This window comes from Saimiri boliviensis, chromosome 2 (genome assembly GCF_048565385.1).
Source record: "Saimiri boliviensis isolate mSaiBol1 chromosome 2, mSaiBol1.pri, whole genome shotgun sequence".
NCBI lineage: Eukaryota > Metazoa > Chordata > Mammalia > Primates > Cebidae > Saimiri > Saimiri boliviensis.
The window spans coordinates 139,801,702-139,816,189 of NC_133450.1; the positions used below are offsets into that span (position 1 = coordinate 139,801,702).

A 14,488-nucleotide genomic window follows, 5' to 3' on the forward strand; every position below is an offset into this window, starting at 1 on the left:
GTACACAGGGCAGGTGAGAGGCTAGGAGGCAGGTGGGGCCTGGGGGAGCAGATGGGAAGTGGCCAGCCCAACTGGGAGAGTGTGCAGGGCAGAGGCAGGCACCGAACCCCTGCAGGGAGTTCTAGGCAGCTCGGGACTGGGGTGTCACTGGTCCACTCCACCCACTATAGAAATGTGGCCCTAGTGGCCAGAGGAAGGGACCTGGGGCAGACTTTGGCCCCACGAGTGACCGATGGCCATGGGCCTGGGAGCCAGGCTCTGCACCTCTGCAGACACGCTTGCATCTCTTTCCCTTCCCGCCGGTGGGTTGGGGTTCACCTGTGCATTTGTCACCCCATTTTCCTAACTGTTGTCCAGGGCCAGGTAACAAGGGAGCTAGACATGGTCCCCGAATGTCCCCAGCTGCCTCCTTCCCTGACCGGTTCACTGTTTCAGCGGCCCCAGCTTCTGTGTGATTTCAGGAGCTGGGGTTGCACCTTCTCAGACATTCTTGGACTGGGTTCCAATGGGTACCAAGCACCAATCACCTTTGTCTAAGTGCTATCCATGGTTCCACCTGGGTACCGCCCGACTGGCTGTCATTCCAGGGCAAATGATGGAAGTGCTGGAAGCTCATCCACTCCCCGGTTTGAGCAGGTGCCACTGGGCCAGGCTCACAGGGTTGCCTGACTCTCCCCAGTGCCCATCACTGACTTGCCATCTACCTTGTTTGGGGTACCAGCTGCCCCGGAGTAGAGTGCAGGTGAGAGCAGGGTGGCTCCCAACCTCACACTCTACCTGGGCACCCAGACGAGCAGCCTTCTTCTGCCAAGTTCGTGCCAGGACTGTTGTGTGGTACAGGAAGATGCTGTTTCTTCCTTCTCCGGCTGGCAGGAAGTGCCCATACACTCCAGAAGGCTGTGGGCATTGAGATGTGGCCTGTTCTGTAGAGACTCAGGGCTTGCTGAGTGGCGGGGGCTCCACAAGGCTCCCAGGGTCTAGTCTACTTGACACCCTGGGCTGCTCAGGGTGGCTAAGGGATGCACACACCTGGCCACGGCCTCCAACGCCTGGGGAGATATGGGTTCCGGACAGGGGCATCACTCATCTCCAGGGTCTGCTGTAGCCCTAGGTGAGGGGACGTTTCCTCAGCAGGGTCTCTGCCCACCACGCCAGAGCCGTCTAAAGTGGGTGCCGCCCCAGGCTCCTCCAGCGATGTCTGTAGAGGGAGTGCAGGGTGGAGATGGCCTGTGGGTGGGGTCCCCTGTGTATGGCCCAAGTTGGAGGAGCCTCCCAGAGTCACCTAAGGGGTTGGGGGCAGATTCTAAGCTGCTTCTCCAGGTTGGAGGATGGGACGTTGGAGATCCAGCAGGGACATGTCTGTGGCCTCTTCCGAAAGAAAGGATTTGCTTCCCTTTCTGAAAGGGTCGATTAAACCCGGGAATGCGTCTGCAAGGACCTGGAAGTCTCGGTCACTTTAAACTCCCACAGAAACGACAAGTGAAGCAAACACATGTCCTAATGCTTTTATTGTTCCTTAGGTAACTGGACAGTACAAAGTCTTCCTTTGTTTTTTACTTAAAAAATGTACTTTCCGCACACTGTGGCCCGTATGACCTTCCCGTCCCATCGGGCGAAAGTTTCCCGAGGCGAGCCCTTCCTATCCGCGGTTACATGGTTTAGCTAATTTAACAAGAAGAGAGTAATTCCTTTGATTATTATCAACATGAACTTGACTATGTCTCTATAAGGGTGAACACTGATTTTTTTTTTCTTTTTAGAAACAAAAACCATCCACTTACTAATCCAAACTACGGCATTGCATTTACAACAATCATTGCATAAACTGAACATACGAAGTCACCACCTCAAAGAGAATAACAGAAGGACGCTGCACAATCTATCTAGGGGGTACGCAAGTTCAAACAATGTGGGCACAGCAAATTCACTCTACACGCTCTGACCATCGCTTTAGTAGGTACTAGACACGGTCCAGGAGCTACGTGGAGTCTCAGCACAGTTAGTCTAAGACACGGCAACACAGTCAAGAAACGGCGCTGCGATGGGAGGTGAGTGACACTAACCTACGGCCGGGCGCGGCCCGGGGCTCCCACAGAGCCCGGAAGCCGCATCCCTCGGAGCTGACCACGATCTAAGGAAAGGTCCATGCGATCCTAACGGTGGGTTGTTCCCGGTGAGGACTGGCCAACAGTCACTGCCTTGCCTCTTAAATATGTTGTCTGACCAGCGTGGGACGGGGCGGGGAGGAGGACCGGGGCGCCGCGGGCTGCAGTTCCAGCTGCAAATACAGGAGTTTCTTCCGACATCTGTGGCCCGCGGGCTTGAATGAGAGAAACATGGAGGTAATGCCATCCCTCGATGTCAGAATCCGCACTGCTGATGATTTTTCACGATTAGTTGTGTTAGTAGTATTGGTATCTTTTGGCAGCCGTTTCACAGGAGTTTCCTCGCAGTGAGGACGTGGGCCCCTGGCTTCCAGGCGGAGGGGGCTACAACTCGTCAGAGCGGATGACGTGGAAGAGGGTCACATTGTAGAGGATCTGGTGGCCGTTGTTCCAGGCGTACAGCGCGCGGTCCTTGGGGTTGTAGTCCAGCATGGAGATGTGGGAGTATTTGTTCTGGAAGGGGATGTCGATGTACTCGTAGGTGGAGGCGTTGGTTTGGTAGGCGTAGTGGACCTTGGTGCCCCCTGAGTAGCCGTTGGTGACGTACAGCGTGCCGCAGATGATGAAGGCCTCTCCGGCGCTGCGCTTGGGGTAGCTCGTGTTCCACGTCTGCAGCGTCTGCAGGGACACGGGGTCCAGCCTGCTGACCACGATGTTGCCGGCGTTCTGGTTGGTGGCGTACACGGCCCACAGCCCGCTCTCGTCCACCATGAGGTCGATGTCCGAGTGGCCGCCCCAGGCGTAGTGGTACATGTTGTTATAGCCGGCATAGTCCAGGCTGCGGGTCTTGAGGATGGTCTCCGTCTTCAGGTCGAACCTGATGATGATGTGGCTCTGGAACTTGTTGAAATAGATGGACCCGTTGTACACCACCTGCCCTGTGCCCGACCAGGGGTGGGGGAGGCGGTGCGAGGTGAAATTGTCCGTGTTCATGAAGTCCACCATGGACTTGTACTCACGCACGAAGCGGTTGTTGTGATAGCCATCCATGTACCACACCTGCAGAGAAAGCAGACCCAGTGGTGAGTGCAGATACGCGCAGTAAGCACTTCCAAAGACACAGTGAGCACGTCCACGGACCCGGTGAGAACGTCCAAACGCCCAGTGAGCATGTCCACAGGCCCAGTGAGCGCGTCCAAACGCCCAGTGAGCGTGTCGACGGACCCGGTGAGAACATCCAAATGCCCGGTGAGCGTGTCCACAGACCCAGTGAGCGCGTCCAAACGCCCAGCGAGCGTGGTCACAGGCCCAGTGAGAGCATCCACGGACCCGGCGAGCGCGTCCAAACGCCCGGCGAGCGTGTCCACAGGCCCGGTGAGCGCGTCCACAGGCCCAGTGAGCACGTCCAAACGCCCAGTGAGCGCGTCCACAGGCCCAGTGAGCACGTCCAAACGCCCAGTAAGCGCGTCCACAGGCCCAGTGATCAGGTCCACAGGCCCAGTGAGTGCGTCCAAACGCCCAGTGAGCGCGTCCACGGGCCCGGTGAGTGCGTCCAAACGCCCAGTGAGTGTGTCCACAGGCCCAGTGAGCGCGTCCACAGGCCCAGTGAGCGCGTCCAAACACCCGGTGAGTGCGTCCACAGACCCAGTGAGCGCGTCCAAACGCCCAGTGAGCGCGTCCAAATGCCCAGTGAGCGTGCCCACAGGCCCAGCGAGCGCGTCCACAGGCCCAGCGAGCACGTCCACAGGCCCAGCGAGCACATCCACAGGCCTAGTGAGTGCGTCCACATGCCCAGTGAGCACGTCCACAGACCCGGTGAGCGCGTCCAAACACCTGGTGAGCGCGTCCACAGGCCCCGTGAGCGTGTCCAAACGCCCAGTGAGCGCGTCCACGGACCTGGTGAGAACATCCAAACGCCCGGTGAGCGTGTCCACAGACCCAGTGAGCACGTCCAAACGCCCAGCAAGCGTGGCCACAGGCCCAGTGAGAGCGTTCACGGACCCGGCGAGCGCGTCCACGGACCCAGCGAGCGTGTCCACAGGCCCAGTGAGCGCGTCCAAACGCCCAGTGAGCGTGTCTACAGGCCCGGTGAGCACGTCCACAGGCCCGGTGAGCGCGTCCACAGGCCCGGTGAGCGTGTCCACAGGCCCAGTGAGCCACAGGCCCGGCGAGCACGTCCACAGGCCCAGTGAGTGTGTCCAAACGCCCAGTGAGCGCGTCCACAGACCCAGTGAGCGCGTCCAAACGCCCAGTGAGAATTTCCAAAGCGGAGCAGGACGGGCTCCTTGGGTGAGAAGCCGTTCCCTGACTTGGAATTTCCTGGGCCTCAGGAGAAGGAGCTGAAAGAGCCAGGAAAGAGCAGTCATGACCAAAGGGTGCCATGTGTTCCCTCCAAACCCAGCACATGCCTCAGAAGAAGACATGGCTATTTTCCTGTCGGAGAAAGGATGGCCCAGCCTGAAGACAGGATCTGGTGGGAAGGTGGGATGGGAACACACAGGGCTGCAGCTGCCCCATGCCATTTGCGCCTAACCCTGTTCTATGCTTGCTTGGGATGCCACCAGGTTGTGAGGCAGCTGCTGCACCTGTCTGTTCAGCTACCTGCTGTACCCTCAGCCAGGGGCCTGTCCTGTAGAGGGGGTCACACACACGTGTAAGAAAGGAGCTCCTTCATTGCAGAACCCAGAGTTGAAGGGGGCCTTCGAAGGGGCACAGCCGCCTGGCCGAAGGCAAAGGCACACAGCACTGGGCAGCTCTTGTCTGCAGTAAGGACCGGCTCTCAAGGTCACGGGAAAGGGCCAACTCCCATACCCCAACAGGACACCAGGCTTGAGTCTTCTCCTCCCACCAGGCCGTGGCAGCACGGATTGACTCATCCGGTCTGCAGGGCAGAACGTCATTCACTTGGCATTTCGGGATGCTGTGTGAGTGTAATCACTGATTGCCACCCCTAATCCAGGGGAAAGCGCCTCTCCGAGAAGATTGCAGGGTTTGAAGAAGGCTCTGGTTGTTGAAATCAACCAAGATAGCAGACCCAGTAATGGCACAAGTTTGGGGTTAAAGAGGAAGGGATTTCCGACAATGGCTTCCACGCCAGTTGACTTGAGAACTGCCTGGACTTTGCACAAAAGGCTTCAGTCATTTTCAACCAACGTGGGAGCAAATCAGAAAGCAGCTCGGGAGGCAGAGGGAGCCTGGCAGGCCGGTCCGCTCCGTGGGCATCTCTCTGCCAGTGAGACAGCTGCTTTAGCCATCGAGGGCTCTGGAGCTGCGGGAGGCTGAGGATGAGGGAGCGTTCAGGCTTGGCATTACACATGCGCTAAAAATTAAAAGAAATTATAACCTTCTTCTAGAGACATCCATTCAGACACTTAGAAGCAGATGCGCTTTTTGTTTTTAATGAGATTTTTTTTTTTTTCAGCTGGGCCTCATTTGAAGCTATTATCCTTAGCCTCCTACAGACCAAACCTCAATGATGTGGGTCACAGAGTGGAACCGGGAGGGGTATTGGAGAGAACGGGGCTGTGCGCTGAAACTCCTCAATGACACTGCCGAGAAGCTGCCCTCTTGCCCCCGCTTCCCTTGGGTATCTCCTCGGACAGGGAGCTCACTGCTTCTGAAACTCACATCCAATGCCATTCCTCCCCGAACCCTCTCCTGACCTGCCTGGTGGGGGACCAGCCCTGCCGTCTCAGCCCGTAGAACACCCTTGACTGTGTTCACTCATCAGCACCACAGGTGAGCCCTTGTCTGCGGGGACTCGCGATGACTCACCCCAGTATCCTGGATCCAGAGCCTCCTTCCCAGAGGCAGAACAGGGGGACGCCAGCATCAAGTTGCTAGGATTTTTAAATCACCTTCTCTTCCAGTACAGCGGCAAATCGGACATAGGACACGGCCCTCTGAAGATGTAATTGGGGGCAGGAGGGAGAACTGGCACACAGTGCTTGGGCCCAGGCAGAGTTGAGGGGAGGCCACTCTGAGCATTTGTCAGTTTCTGTGGGGTAAAACTCCTTCGAGGCTGAGAACCAGTTACCAACGGGAAGGTACCCATGCAAAGAAAGAGAGGCACACAGAACCCCAGAGGCCTTGGGATAAGGAGCCTTGTGCTTTACAGTAGGCTCCTCTGAGTCCGTTCCCTTGACCTTCTCATCTGAAATGCCTTCTTCCTCCCCTGTCTCCAAGTCCCAAGGCTCAGATCAAATCCCATCAATGCCTGCTGGCTTCCCCTCTGGGGAGGCCGCCCCAAATACAATGCCGGCTTTTAGGGAAATGAAGCACTTTCGCCTCCGGGCAGGACCTATCGATTCTTTCTGAAAAGACCCAAGGGCACCAGGCAGAATGCGGAGGGTGCAACCGGGCTGCCTGGATGCCTGGTCCCCGTGTGTCCTTACTCAGGGCGTTCACTGCGACGGATGCTGGCACCATCTCCTGCCTTCCATCATCACGTGAGCCCGTGCACCCAGGGAGCCATGATCACCCCATTTTTAGATGAGAACATGGAGGCCAGGGAGGTCTGGTGATTTTCCAGTGGACAGGGCCAGGAGGGGACTCCAAACCCTGAGCTTGAAACCACCGCTCTGGCCAGGAGGTTCTCAGCGGGGGTGATCCGCCCTGGGGGGCACTGGCCATGTCTGGAAACAGTTTGTATTGTCTTGACTGGGAAGCAGGTGCCCTGGTCTGGGGCTTCCAGCCTCCAGCACTGGGTGACAGTGTCCCCCATGGTGCCACCTGCACTGTGGCTGTGGGAGCTCCTGCAGCAGCCACAGGGCCCGGGGGTGCCTCTTGGGCTTCCACACCCCTGTGCCATCCTCCCTAAGGCTGGGGCATTGGGCATGTGTCGCCCACCTGATCATGAGCTCAGAGGGGAGGCGTCGCCACCTCACTGTGACCCAGCACCCCACTTGGCTCGGAGCACACCGTGGGCCTGCTGGAGCTTTCTGGCCTCCCAGGCACTGCTGCTCTGTGTATCCCACAGAGGGAGGGTTGTCCACGTGGCTGGACTCCTGTTAATACAGCACCACGAAGCGCTGCCACAGCCAGCCTCCAGCGAGACCCAGGAGCTCCTACCCCTCTCTGCGCCTCAGTTCCCTCTGCTGTAAAATAGGCCCTCTGAGGACCTGCCACCTGCAGTGATTCCATAAATGCCAGCCATCATCTTTTCTGTCCTTAGCCCAGGCCTGGAGTGGCCTTGGTGGCTCTGGGTAGGCTAGACGCAGCCCTCCGAGCTCCATGCCCAGGCACCACCCAAAGGAAGGCGGCCGTAAGACCAACTGTGGGGACGTGGCGGTAGGGCCAGCCCATCCGAAAACCGAGACCACAGCGGGCTTGGCCTCCAGACTAGCCCAGGACACAGCAAGACAAGCTGTGATACCCCTCCTCCACAGCATCACAGAGGCTCAGGGACCCCGTCCCCAAATCCCCAATTCAGAGAGGCCCAGAGAGAAGGAAGGCCGCTCTCAGGGTCGCATGGCCAGCTGTGCCAGCTGCCACCTGCTCTGTGCCTTAGGAAGCCTGCACACCAGTCTGGGTCCCACACATCCAAAGCCTGTCCTGACCCCGACACGGCTCCTTTCCAGCCAGGTTCCCAAGGCTGCTCTCCCCCACCCCACAAAGCGGCTTCCATCTATGAGGGAGACAGCGGCTCCCCCAACCTGCTCCATGCATGTCCCATTTTTCAGATGTGGGGGACACAGACCCTGTCCTCCCAAAGCTCCTAACCTCATGAGGGGCCATGGCTCCATGCAAAAATCTGCTGGAAGAATTTTGGGGTCCCCCAGGCATAGGAAGGGGAGACTGGGGAGAACATTCTGGGAGCAGGAAGCCAGTGCAGCCTGGAGGGGACAGGGACCTTGGGCAGCAGAGACGGGAGACTCTTGTGCAGGCGCCTCTCCCAGCTGAGAGTCCTGCAGGGCGGCCCCAGGTGCCGCCTGTCCACAGAGGCCTGTTGGCGGATCAGCGGCCAGCTCGTGTCCCTCCCTGTCCTTGCTGCTCTTCACTCACAGCTGGACAGGCTGCTGTGTGCCACGGGCTGAAACTGGGTGTCTTAGAGCCACTGGTGGTGCCACCACTGAGTGTACCGAGAGCCCCTGTGCAGCCGTGCCCTTCCTGATCGTGACCCCGAGGAATAGAAGGTTAAGAATGTCCCAGAGGTCACAGAGCCGGGAGGGGCAGCAGAGAGACGCAGACTCCAGCGCGCAGTGACTCGGAGCCTCTGCGCCCAGCTCTGAACCACGCGCCCACGGGGACCGCACACGGGAGCTCGCTGGTGACATCTGACATCCCCAATGGCTCGGCAACACCCTCGCCCCCAGCACAGGCAGGAAAGGTCAGACTGGCCCAGCCCCAAGGTCTAGGAGAAGCGGGGGACTAGGGCGGCCCCAAGGTCTCGGAGGAGCTGGGAGCCAGGGCAGGAGCCAGGCTTCCTGGGGGTCACAAGGTCTCTGCACACAGTCACCTTTCTCTAGTTCAATGGGCCACGCGCTGCAGTCCCCGAGAGCCTGCAGCCTGACGGTGAGTGAGGCCACCCTGCCCCAAGCACAGCCTCACTCTAATTCGAAGACACAGGCTGAAAGGCCTCAAGTTCCTGCCCAAATCCCCTCCCCTACCCATGAGACGCCTTTGCCAGAAAAGATAAAATGAAGCAACAGGTGGGTTCTTCCTTCCCACACAAACACACAATGCGTTTGTAAATACCGTGCCATCAGGGACCAAGGCCCAGCACTGCTTCCCATGTAAGAGAACCTGACTGTCTCCAACTCTGGACCGCATTCCAGTCACATGCAGCGCTGTTTACTGAGGATGCTCCTGACTGTCCCGATGACTTGCGTCGGCTTCCCCAGTGAGGAGGGCCTCTCGGTTCAGGGCAGAGCTGGGTGACGGGCATGGACCTGGCACCGCCTTCCCAAACGCCTCTGCTGCAGCCCCCGGGGGGTGGGAAGCGGATGCTATTTAAAGGGCCTTGGCGGAGGGACTGGGGCCCACGCTGGCACTTTTCCTTGGCTTGGGGAGCAGCTGTCACATGTCCTCCTGACAGAATTGCTAACATCAAGGAGCCTGGCTGCTGGACAAGACGCCCTGAAGGGAGCAGTAGCTGAATGGGCGGAGGGAGAGGGGTGGGAGCCGCAGCTGGGTGGGTGGAGCGGGGGGCATGCTGGCAGTTCGTGCCGGGGCTCCACCGGGGGAGTGAAGGCTGAAGGGGGGCAGATGTTGAATCCTGACCCCGGCAACGTCCCTCCCAGCACTGAGAAAGGATTCGAAGGGATGTTCGTGTTTACTGCACCACAATTAGCGGGCTGACCACTGCCCGAACCCATAGGGTTTTATGCATTTTGGATATTTCCACTTTCTGGAAAAAAGATTTCGCCGGGTCCATGTAAAATATCTCAGTGGCCTTGACACTGTTGAGATGATGGGAAAGGACTCTGACACACTCAGCTAAGTTTGATGCTGTTTGTAAAATGACAGGATTTTCCTAATTACATCTACCTTTCTTTCCAACATGAACTTCCTGGGGTGGTGGGAGTAGTGCTGGCCCCCTTTCTGGTGTCTGGTGTCTGATGTGAGCTGACCTGAGACTTTACAGAAAGCAGGCCAGAAAGAAAGAGGGCAGATGTCAGGCTGTGGAAGGCAGCGATGGTCAGAGGAGGCCAGGAGCCTCTGAGATGGGAAAGGGGTCCCAGAACTCACGTGGCCTCCCAGCGGGCGGGGACACAGCCTGGCAGGGCATTCATGCATCAGGTGGAGAGCTGGCCAACCTCCACCCAGCCCTTCCCTCCTCCAACACTGAGGTGATGGGACAGGCCAGGCAGGAAGGAAAGGAGGGGCGAAGAGTGCTGTGGTGTCCGGTGCCGTGGGAGGCGCATGGGGAGCTCCCTGCTGAGAAGCAGGGGGGTGGGAGGTGGGGAGTTCTCAGTGCTCAGCACAGGCCAGGCACACAGTCGGTGCTTAATAAATGAATCGAGAAAGGCCTGATGCAAAGGTGTCCCAAGCTAACCTTGTTCTGACAGCTTAGCAAGACCCTGCAGGCTGGCTCAGGACTCCCTGCTGTGAGATTCTGCAGGTCCCCCTGAGCTGGGCTCTCTACGAGGGGGTCCCACCACACTGCTCCCCTCTGCCCTTGGCCACACCCGTCTTACAACGCCCTCCGTGGCAGCCTGTGCTGAAGCCGACGTCAATTTCGTTTTCTTTTTTTTTTTTTTGAAGCGAGTTATTGGTCTCCTGTGTGTGTGATCAAAACTGAATGGTGATGGGGAAAGATCAAAACAAACCAACCATGGCTGGCCTGGATCAATGGCGGGACCTGGGGACACATCACTTAGCACACTGGGAGCTGGAGGCTGTGCAGAGCGTGTGGCTGGGAATGGTCATGGCTGAGGGTGCCCTGCCCAGGCCCCCAGAGGCTCCTCTGCCGGCCCCAGCACCCATCGCCCCCACTCCCCTGCCAGGCTCCCTCCTCCCGGGGCTGCTTCTCCCCACACTGTGCCCGCCACCAGAGCCTCTTTTCCTGGAGGGCGATCTAGTCATGAAGCAGAAAATAGACGTCTAATTATCGAAAGCATCCATCAGCACCATGACAGCTCTGCAAACCCACACCCTCGCTGCGCTGTGCAGAGCAAACAGCCAGGGCTTCCAGGAGCCCCGCATCCTTGGTACCTAGAAAATGAAAACGTGACTAGGCTCTCTATGACAGAGGCCAAGAGGCATACACCTGCAGCGTCAGACACAGACAGAGCACTCCAGTCCTGCGGGGCCCTCTGCAGCAGCCAGGTGACTGCTTCCTGCTCACAGATCTCAGCGTGGACAGCGTGGGTTTGTGGGGTGGTTTTCCTGCTCTGCACAGTGGGGTAGCCCAGACTGCAGGCAGGTGGGAAGGGCACTCGAAGGGGGAGGGTGGTAGAAGGGGACTCAGCCTGGAGGGTGTGTGCTGCAGACAGGGACTCCAGGCTCCCGAGACCCTTCTCCCGGGGGTGAGAAAACTGTCTTGTCATTGACACAGAGATGCTGATGACCATGCCGCTGGAGGGTTCCAGGGAGGACAAGCCAGGAAGGGCATGCAGGTAGCTGCACTGAGGCCCCGTCCTTCTATTAAGGGAGTTAATGCCCAAAGGGAAAGTACTTCGGACAGCGTCTGGGCATGGGACCTGCTTTCATTTTTTTTTTGTTTTTTGAAATGGAGTCTCGTTCTGTCACTCAGGCTGGAGTGCAGTGGTGCGATCTCGGCTCACTGCAACCTCCGCCTCCCAGCTTCAAGTGATTCTCATGCCTCAGCCTCCTGAGTAGCTGGGATTACAGGCATCTACCACCATGCCCGGCTAACTTTGGTGTTTTTAGTAGAGACAGGGTTTCATCATGTTGGCCAGGCTGGTCTCGAACTCCTGACCTCAGGTGTTCCACTCACTTCGGCCTCCCAAAGCTGGGATTACAGGTGTGAGCTATGGCGCCCGGCCCTGCTTTCTAAGTGCTGGGATTACAGGTGTGAGCCCTGCTAAGTGCCTGCCAGCATCACCTAGTTTTCACATCTGCATTCGGATCATTATCACCAACATCTGTAACAAGAGCAGGTTCCTAACTCTGAACATAAGTGGGGTTTTCCAGGTGGGGTATGGACTAAAAGAGTGGTCAGAGCCTTCACAGACAATTACAATGTTAGAAAACTGCCGAGCATCAGCTGTCACGATTCAGAAAACAGGACAGACAAACCTTCTCCCCTACAAGCACCCCAGCCCAGTAGCGTCCCAGCTCTGCCATCAGGCCAGCCCCTTCAGGTGGGGATGGGGGCCGCTCAGGGGTGGTGAAAGTGGGTAGGCCAGGGGATGGAGACAAGGCACCAGGCTCCGGCAAGCCTGCCAGGCCTTGCCCCGCCCCACCTGCCTTCCTGAAAGGAGGGAGTGTGCCAGAGGCAGTGACCCCCATGCTCTAAATTTGAGATTGTGTTGAAATGGTGGAAATGGTGAAGGAGGTGAGGAGGAAAGAGATCAGAAATTCACGGGGAGAGAGCCGGGTGCATCCCTTCCATCAGACCCGCTCCAGACAAAGCCTAGAGGAACTCACATTTCAAAGGCCCTTTCTCAGTCAGCCCAGGGCAGAGCTGGGTTGTTTGTTTTTAAGTGTTTATTTTCTAAGTGACCTGCGAACCTCTGAAGAAAAGAAGGCTGGGTGAGCCACGCCCCTGACTGCGGGGCTGCCCATTCTGGCAGCCAGAGGTGGGTTAGCAAATCACCAAGGGACAGCAAAGCTCAGACAGCTTCCCTCCCCCAGCGAGAGCCTTTGGAGGGTGCTCGATTTGGAGGCAGGCGGTTCACCCATGCTGCCAGCGTCCACCGCCGGGGTGGAGTCCTGGGGCCGAGGAGGGCTGCACCGTGGGGTCGGGCAGCCACCCTCACCTCCCCATTTTTCAAAGGGGCTCGAACAGTAAAACCAACCCCCCAGATAAAGGCAAATATGGTGCCTGTTTCTCTTCTGAGGTTTCCCCCGGGGGGAAAAGCCTGGGAAAAAAGAACATGGCCTCTTTCCTAAATCAAAAGGAACATGAGTCTCCATCAGCCATGAAAGGAATGGCAAATGAAATACAAATGAGATGTCATTAAAACAAGAAAGGCCTAATGGATTCATTTCCTGAAGCAGATGCAGGGACCAGAACAGTCATGGCTGGGTTTCAGCTCCAGAGAAACGGAAACGGACTCGGGGCACCGGCCCCACCCACTGGGGCCAGGGAGGGGGCCTTGAAGGAATCTGCGACCGTGTCATGGGACACCGTCATCCTCAGGTCACTCCCCAGCCCATGATCTACCGCTCTGGATCTGCACAGAGGCCTGGGTCCCTCCCAAAAGTCTTCAGGGAACAAACGCCCCCAGGCACCAAGCTGCCCAGTCCACAGACCCTGGAAGGTGGGTGTGGCTGGTACCGATGCCCGGGGCCCACCAGGTGTCTGAGCACACTCTTGGCCCAAATGACTCCCCTGTGAGGTAAGGAGACACTCACCCGGTTATCGCCTTCGGGGGCGAGAGGGTCTGTCATCCAGGATCCGAACCTTGAGCCGGAGGTCTTGACTGTCACGGGGTCACTGATGCCCGTCAACTTCCCGCAAGCTGGAAAAGAGCACACAGCTCAGGAGGGGGAGGGCAGGGGGTCCCGGCCCTCGGTGGCCACCCGGACCTCGACCGCCCAGAGCGCACCTTCCTCCTCTTGCCCTCTGAGTCTGGGGTGCTGTGGAAAGCTGCTCACGCCCTTGTCTTCACAGACTATACCCCTAGTCTTGGAGAAGCCACCTCCTCCCCAAAACAGAGCAGCTGTGGCCAGGATGGCAGGGAAGAGCCATGGGCTGGCGGTGGCCCTCCCGGGCTTCACCCCTCCTCAAAGGGCCTGCTGGACCCATGACCTGGGGATGGGGGTGCCGGAGCAGCACCTCTAGGAGAGGGGATCAGCTTTGCCAAGACTCAGTTTTCTCCTCTTAGAAATGGAACCAGCAGCGGCTCCACCCCCAAGGGCATCAGAGGTCATACCCTGGCACAGCCCAGCCTGCTTGGGGCGGTTAGACCTAGCGTGAGACACTCCACTCAGGCAGGCCCTGACCCATGACGGAGCAGCAACGCCACCAGCCGCCCTGGAACTGACCAGGACCAAGGCCATCGCCACCTTCCTGCAGGCGAGGACCAGGTGCTTCTGTCTGTGGGAGGAGCCCAGGCTGGAGTGCTGGGATTCCGAGTACCAGGGTGGATGGGACCCTGGATGTGACCTCAACAGCCCTCCCAACTCCCAGAGGGCTGTGGAGGTGAGGAGGGACACACCCGGGCCACCTGGTCATTTGGGCTGAGGCTGGAGCCCCCTACAACCCCGAGGGCTCTGGGTGGCTTCCACACCCACTGCTTGGGAACTCCTCCTCCTACCCGGAACCCGGCGCGACTGCAGGGCCACGCAGCTCTTCCAGAATGCACGCCCCTCAGCCGCCCTCTGAAGGGCCAAATGCTCCTGATTCGAACAGAGACCTCGGATGGAAAGTAGGTGGCTTCCCTGTGGAGGGCAGAGGAAGGGCCCCTCCGCCACAAGCCCCCTGCACCCTACCCTTCCCGGCCAAGACTGCCAGTGACCTCCTAGGTCTGCGTGGCACCCTCGGTGGGGTCGCACGGGCACATGTACACGGTGGTCTGCAGAATTCAGAGGCCACCCGTGTGCGTGGGGAAGACTGCAGGTGAGTGGCTGGACCTCGGCTCAGCCAGGATAATCCCGTTGGCAAGCAGGGCGAGGAGGCAGCCTCCAGGAAGACCCCCAGGGGGACGAGGCCAGGCCCCTCCCATGCTTGGCGAAGGTCTCAGGGTGCCTCCCTCTCTCTCCCAACCTGAAGTGGCGAGTGTGCCTGCTAGTGGCATCACACAAGACCAGAG

General features: G+C 58.6%; 1 protein-coding gene across 1 annotated transcript in view; it reads right to left on the reverse strand.

Annotated features, from left to right (window-relative positions):
- Positions 1 to 1,491: 1,491 nt before the first annotated feature.
- Positions 1,492 to 14,488, reverse strand: part of LOC101043289 (noelin) — a 32,191-nt gene continuing 19,194 nt past the window's right edge. Inside the window, exons 5-6 of the mRNA XM_039461529.2 lie at positions 13,089 to 13,195; positions 1,492 to 3,164 (exon numbers count right to left, since the gene is read on the reverse strand). Coding sequence (XP_039317463.1) covers positions 2,490 to 3,164; positions 13,089 to 13,195 — 782 coding nt within the window. The 3' untranslated portion in view covers positions 1,492 to 2,489. The remainder of the gene's footprint in view (positions 3,165 to 13,088; positions 13,196 to 14,488) is intronic.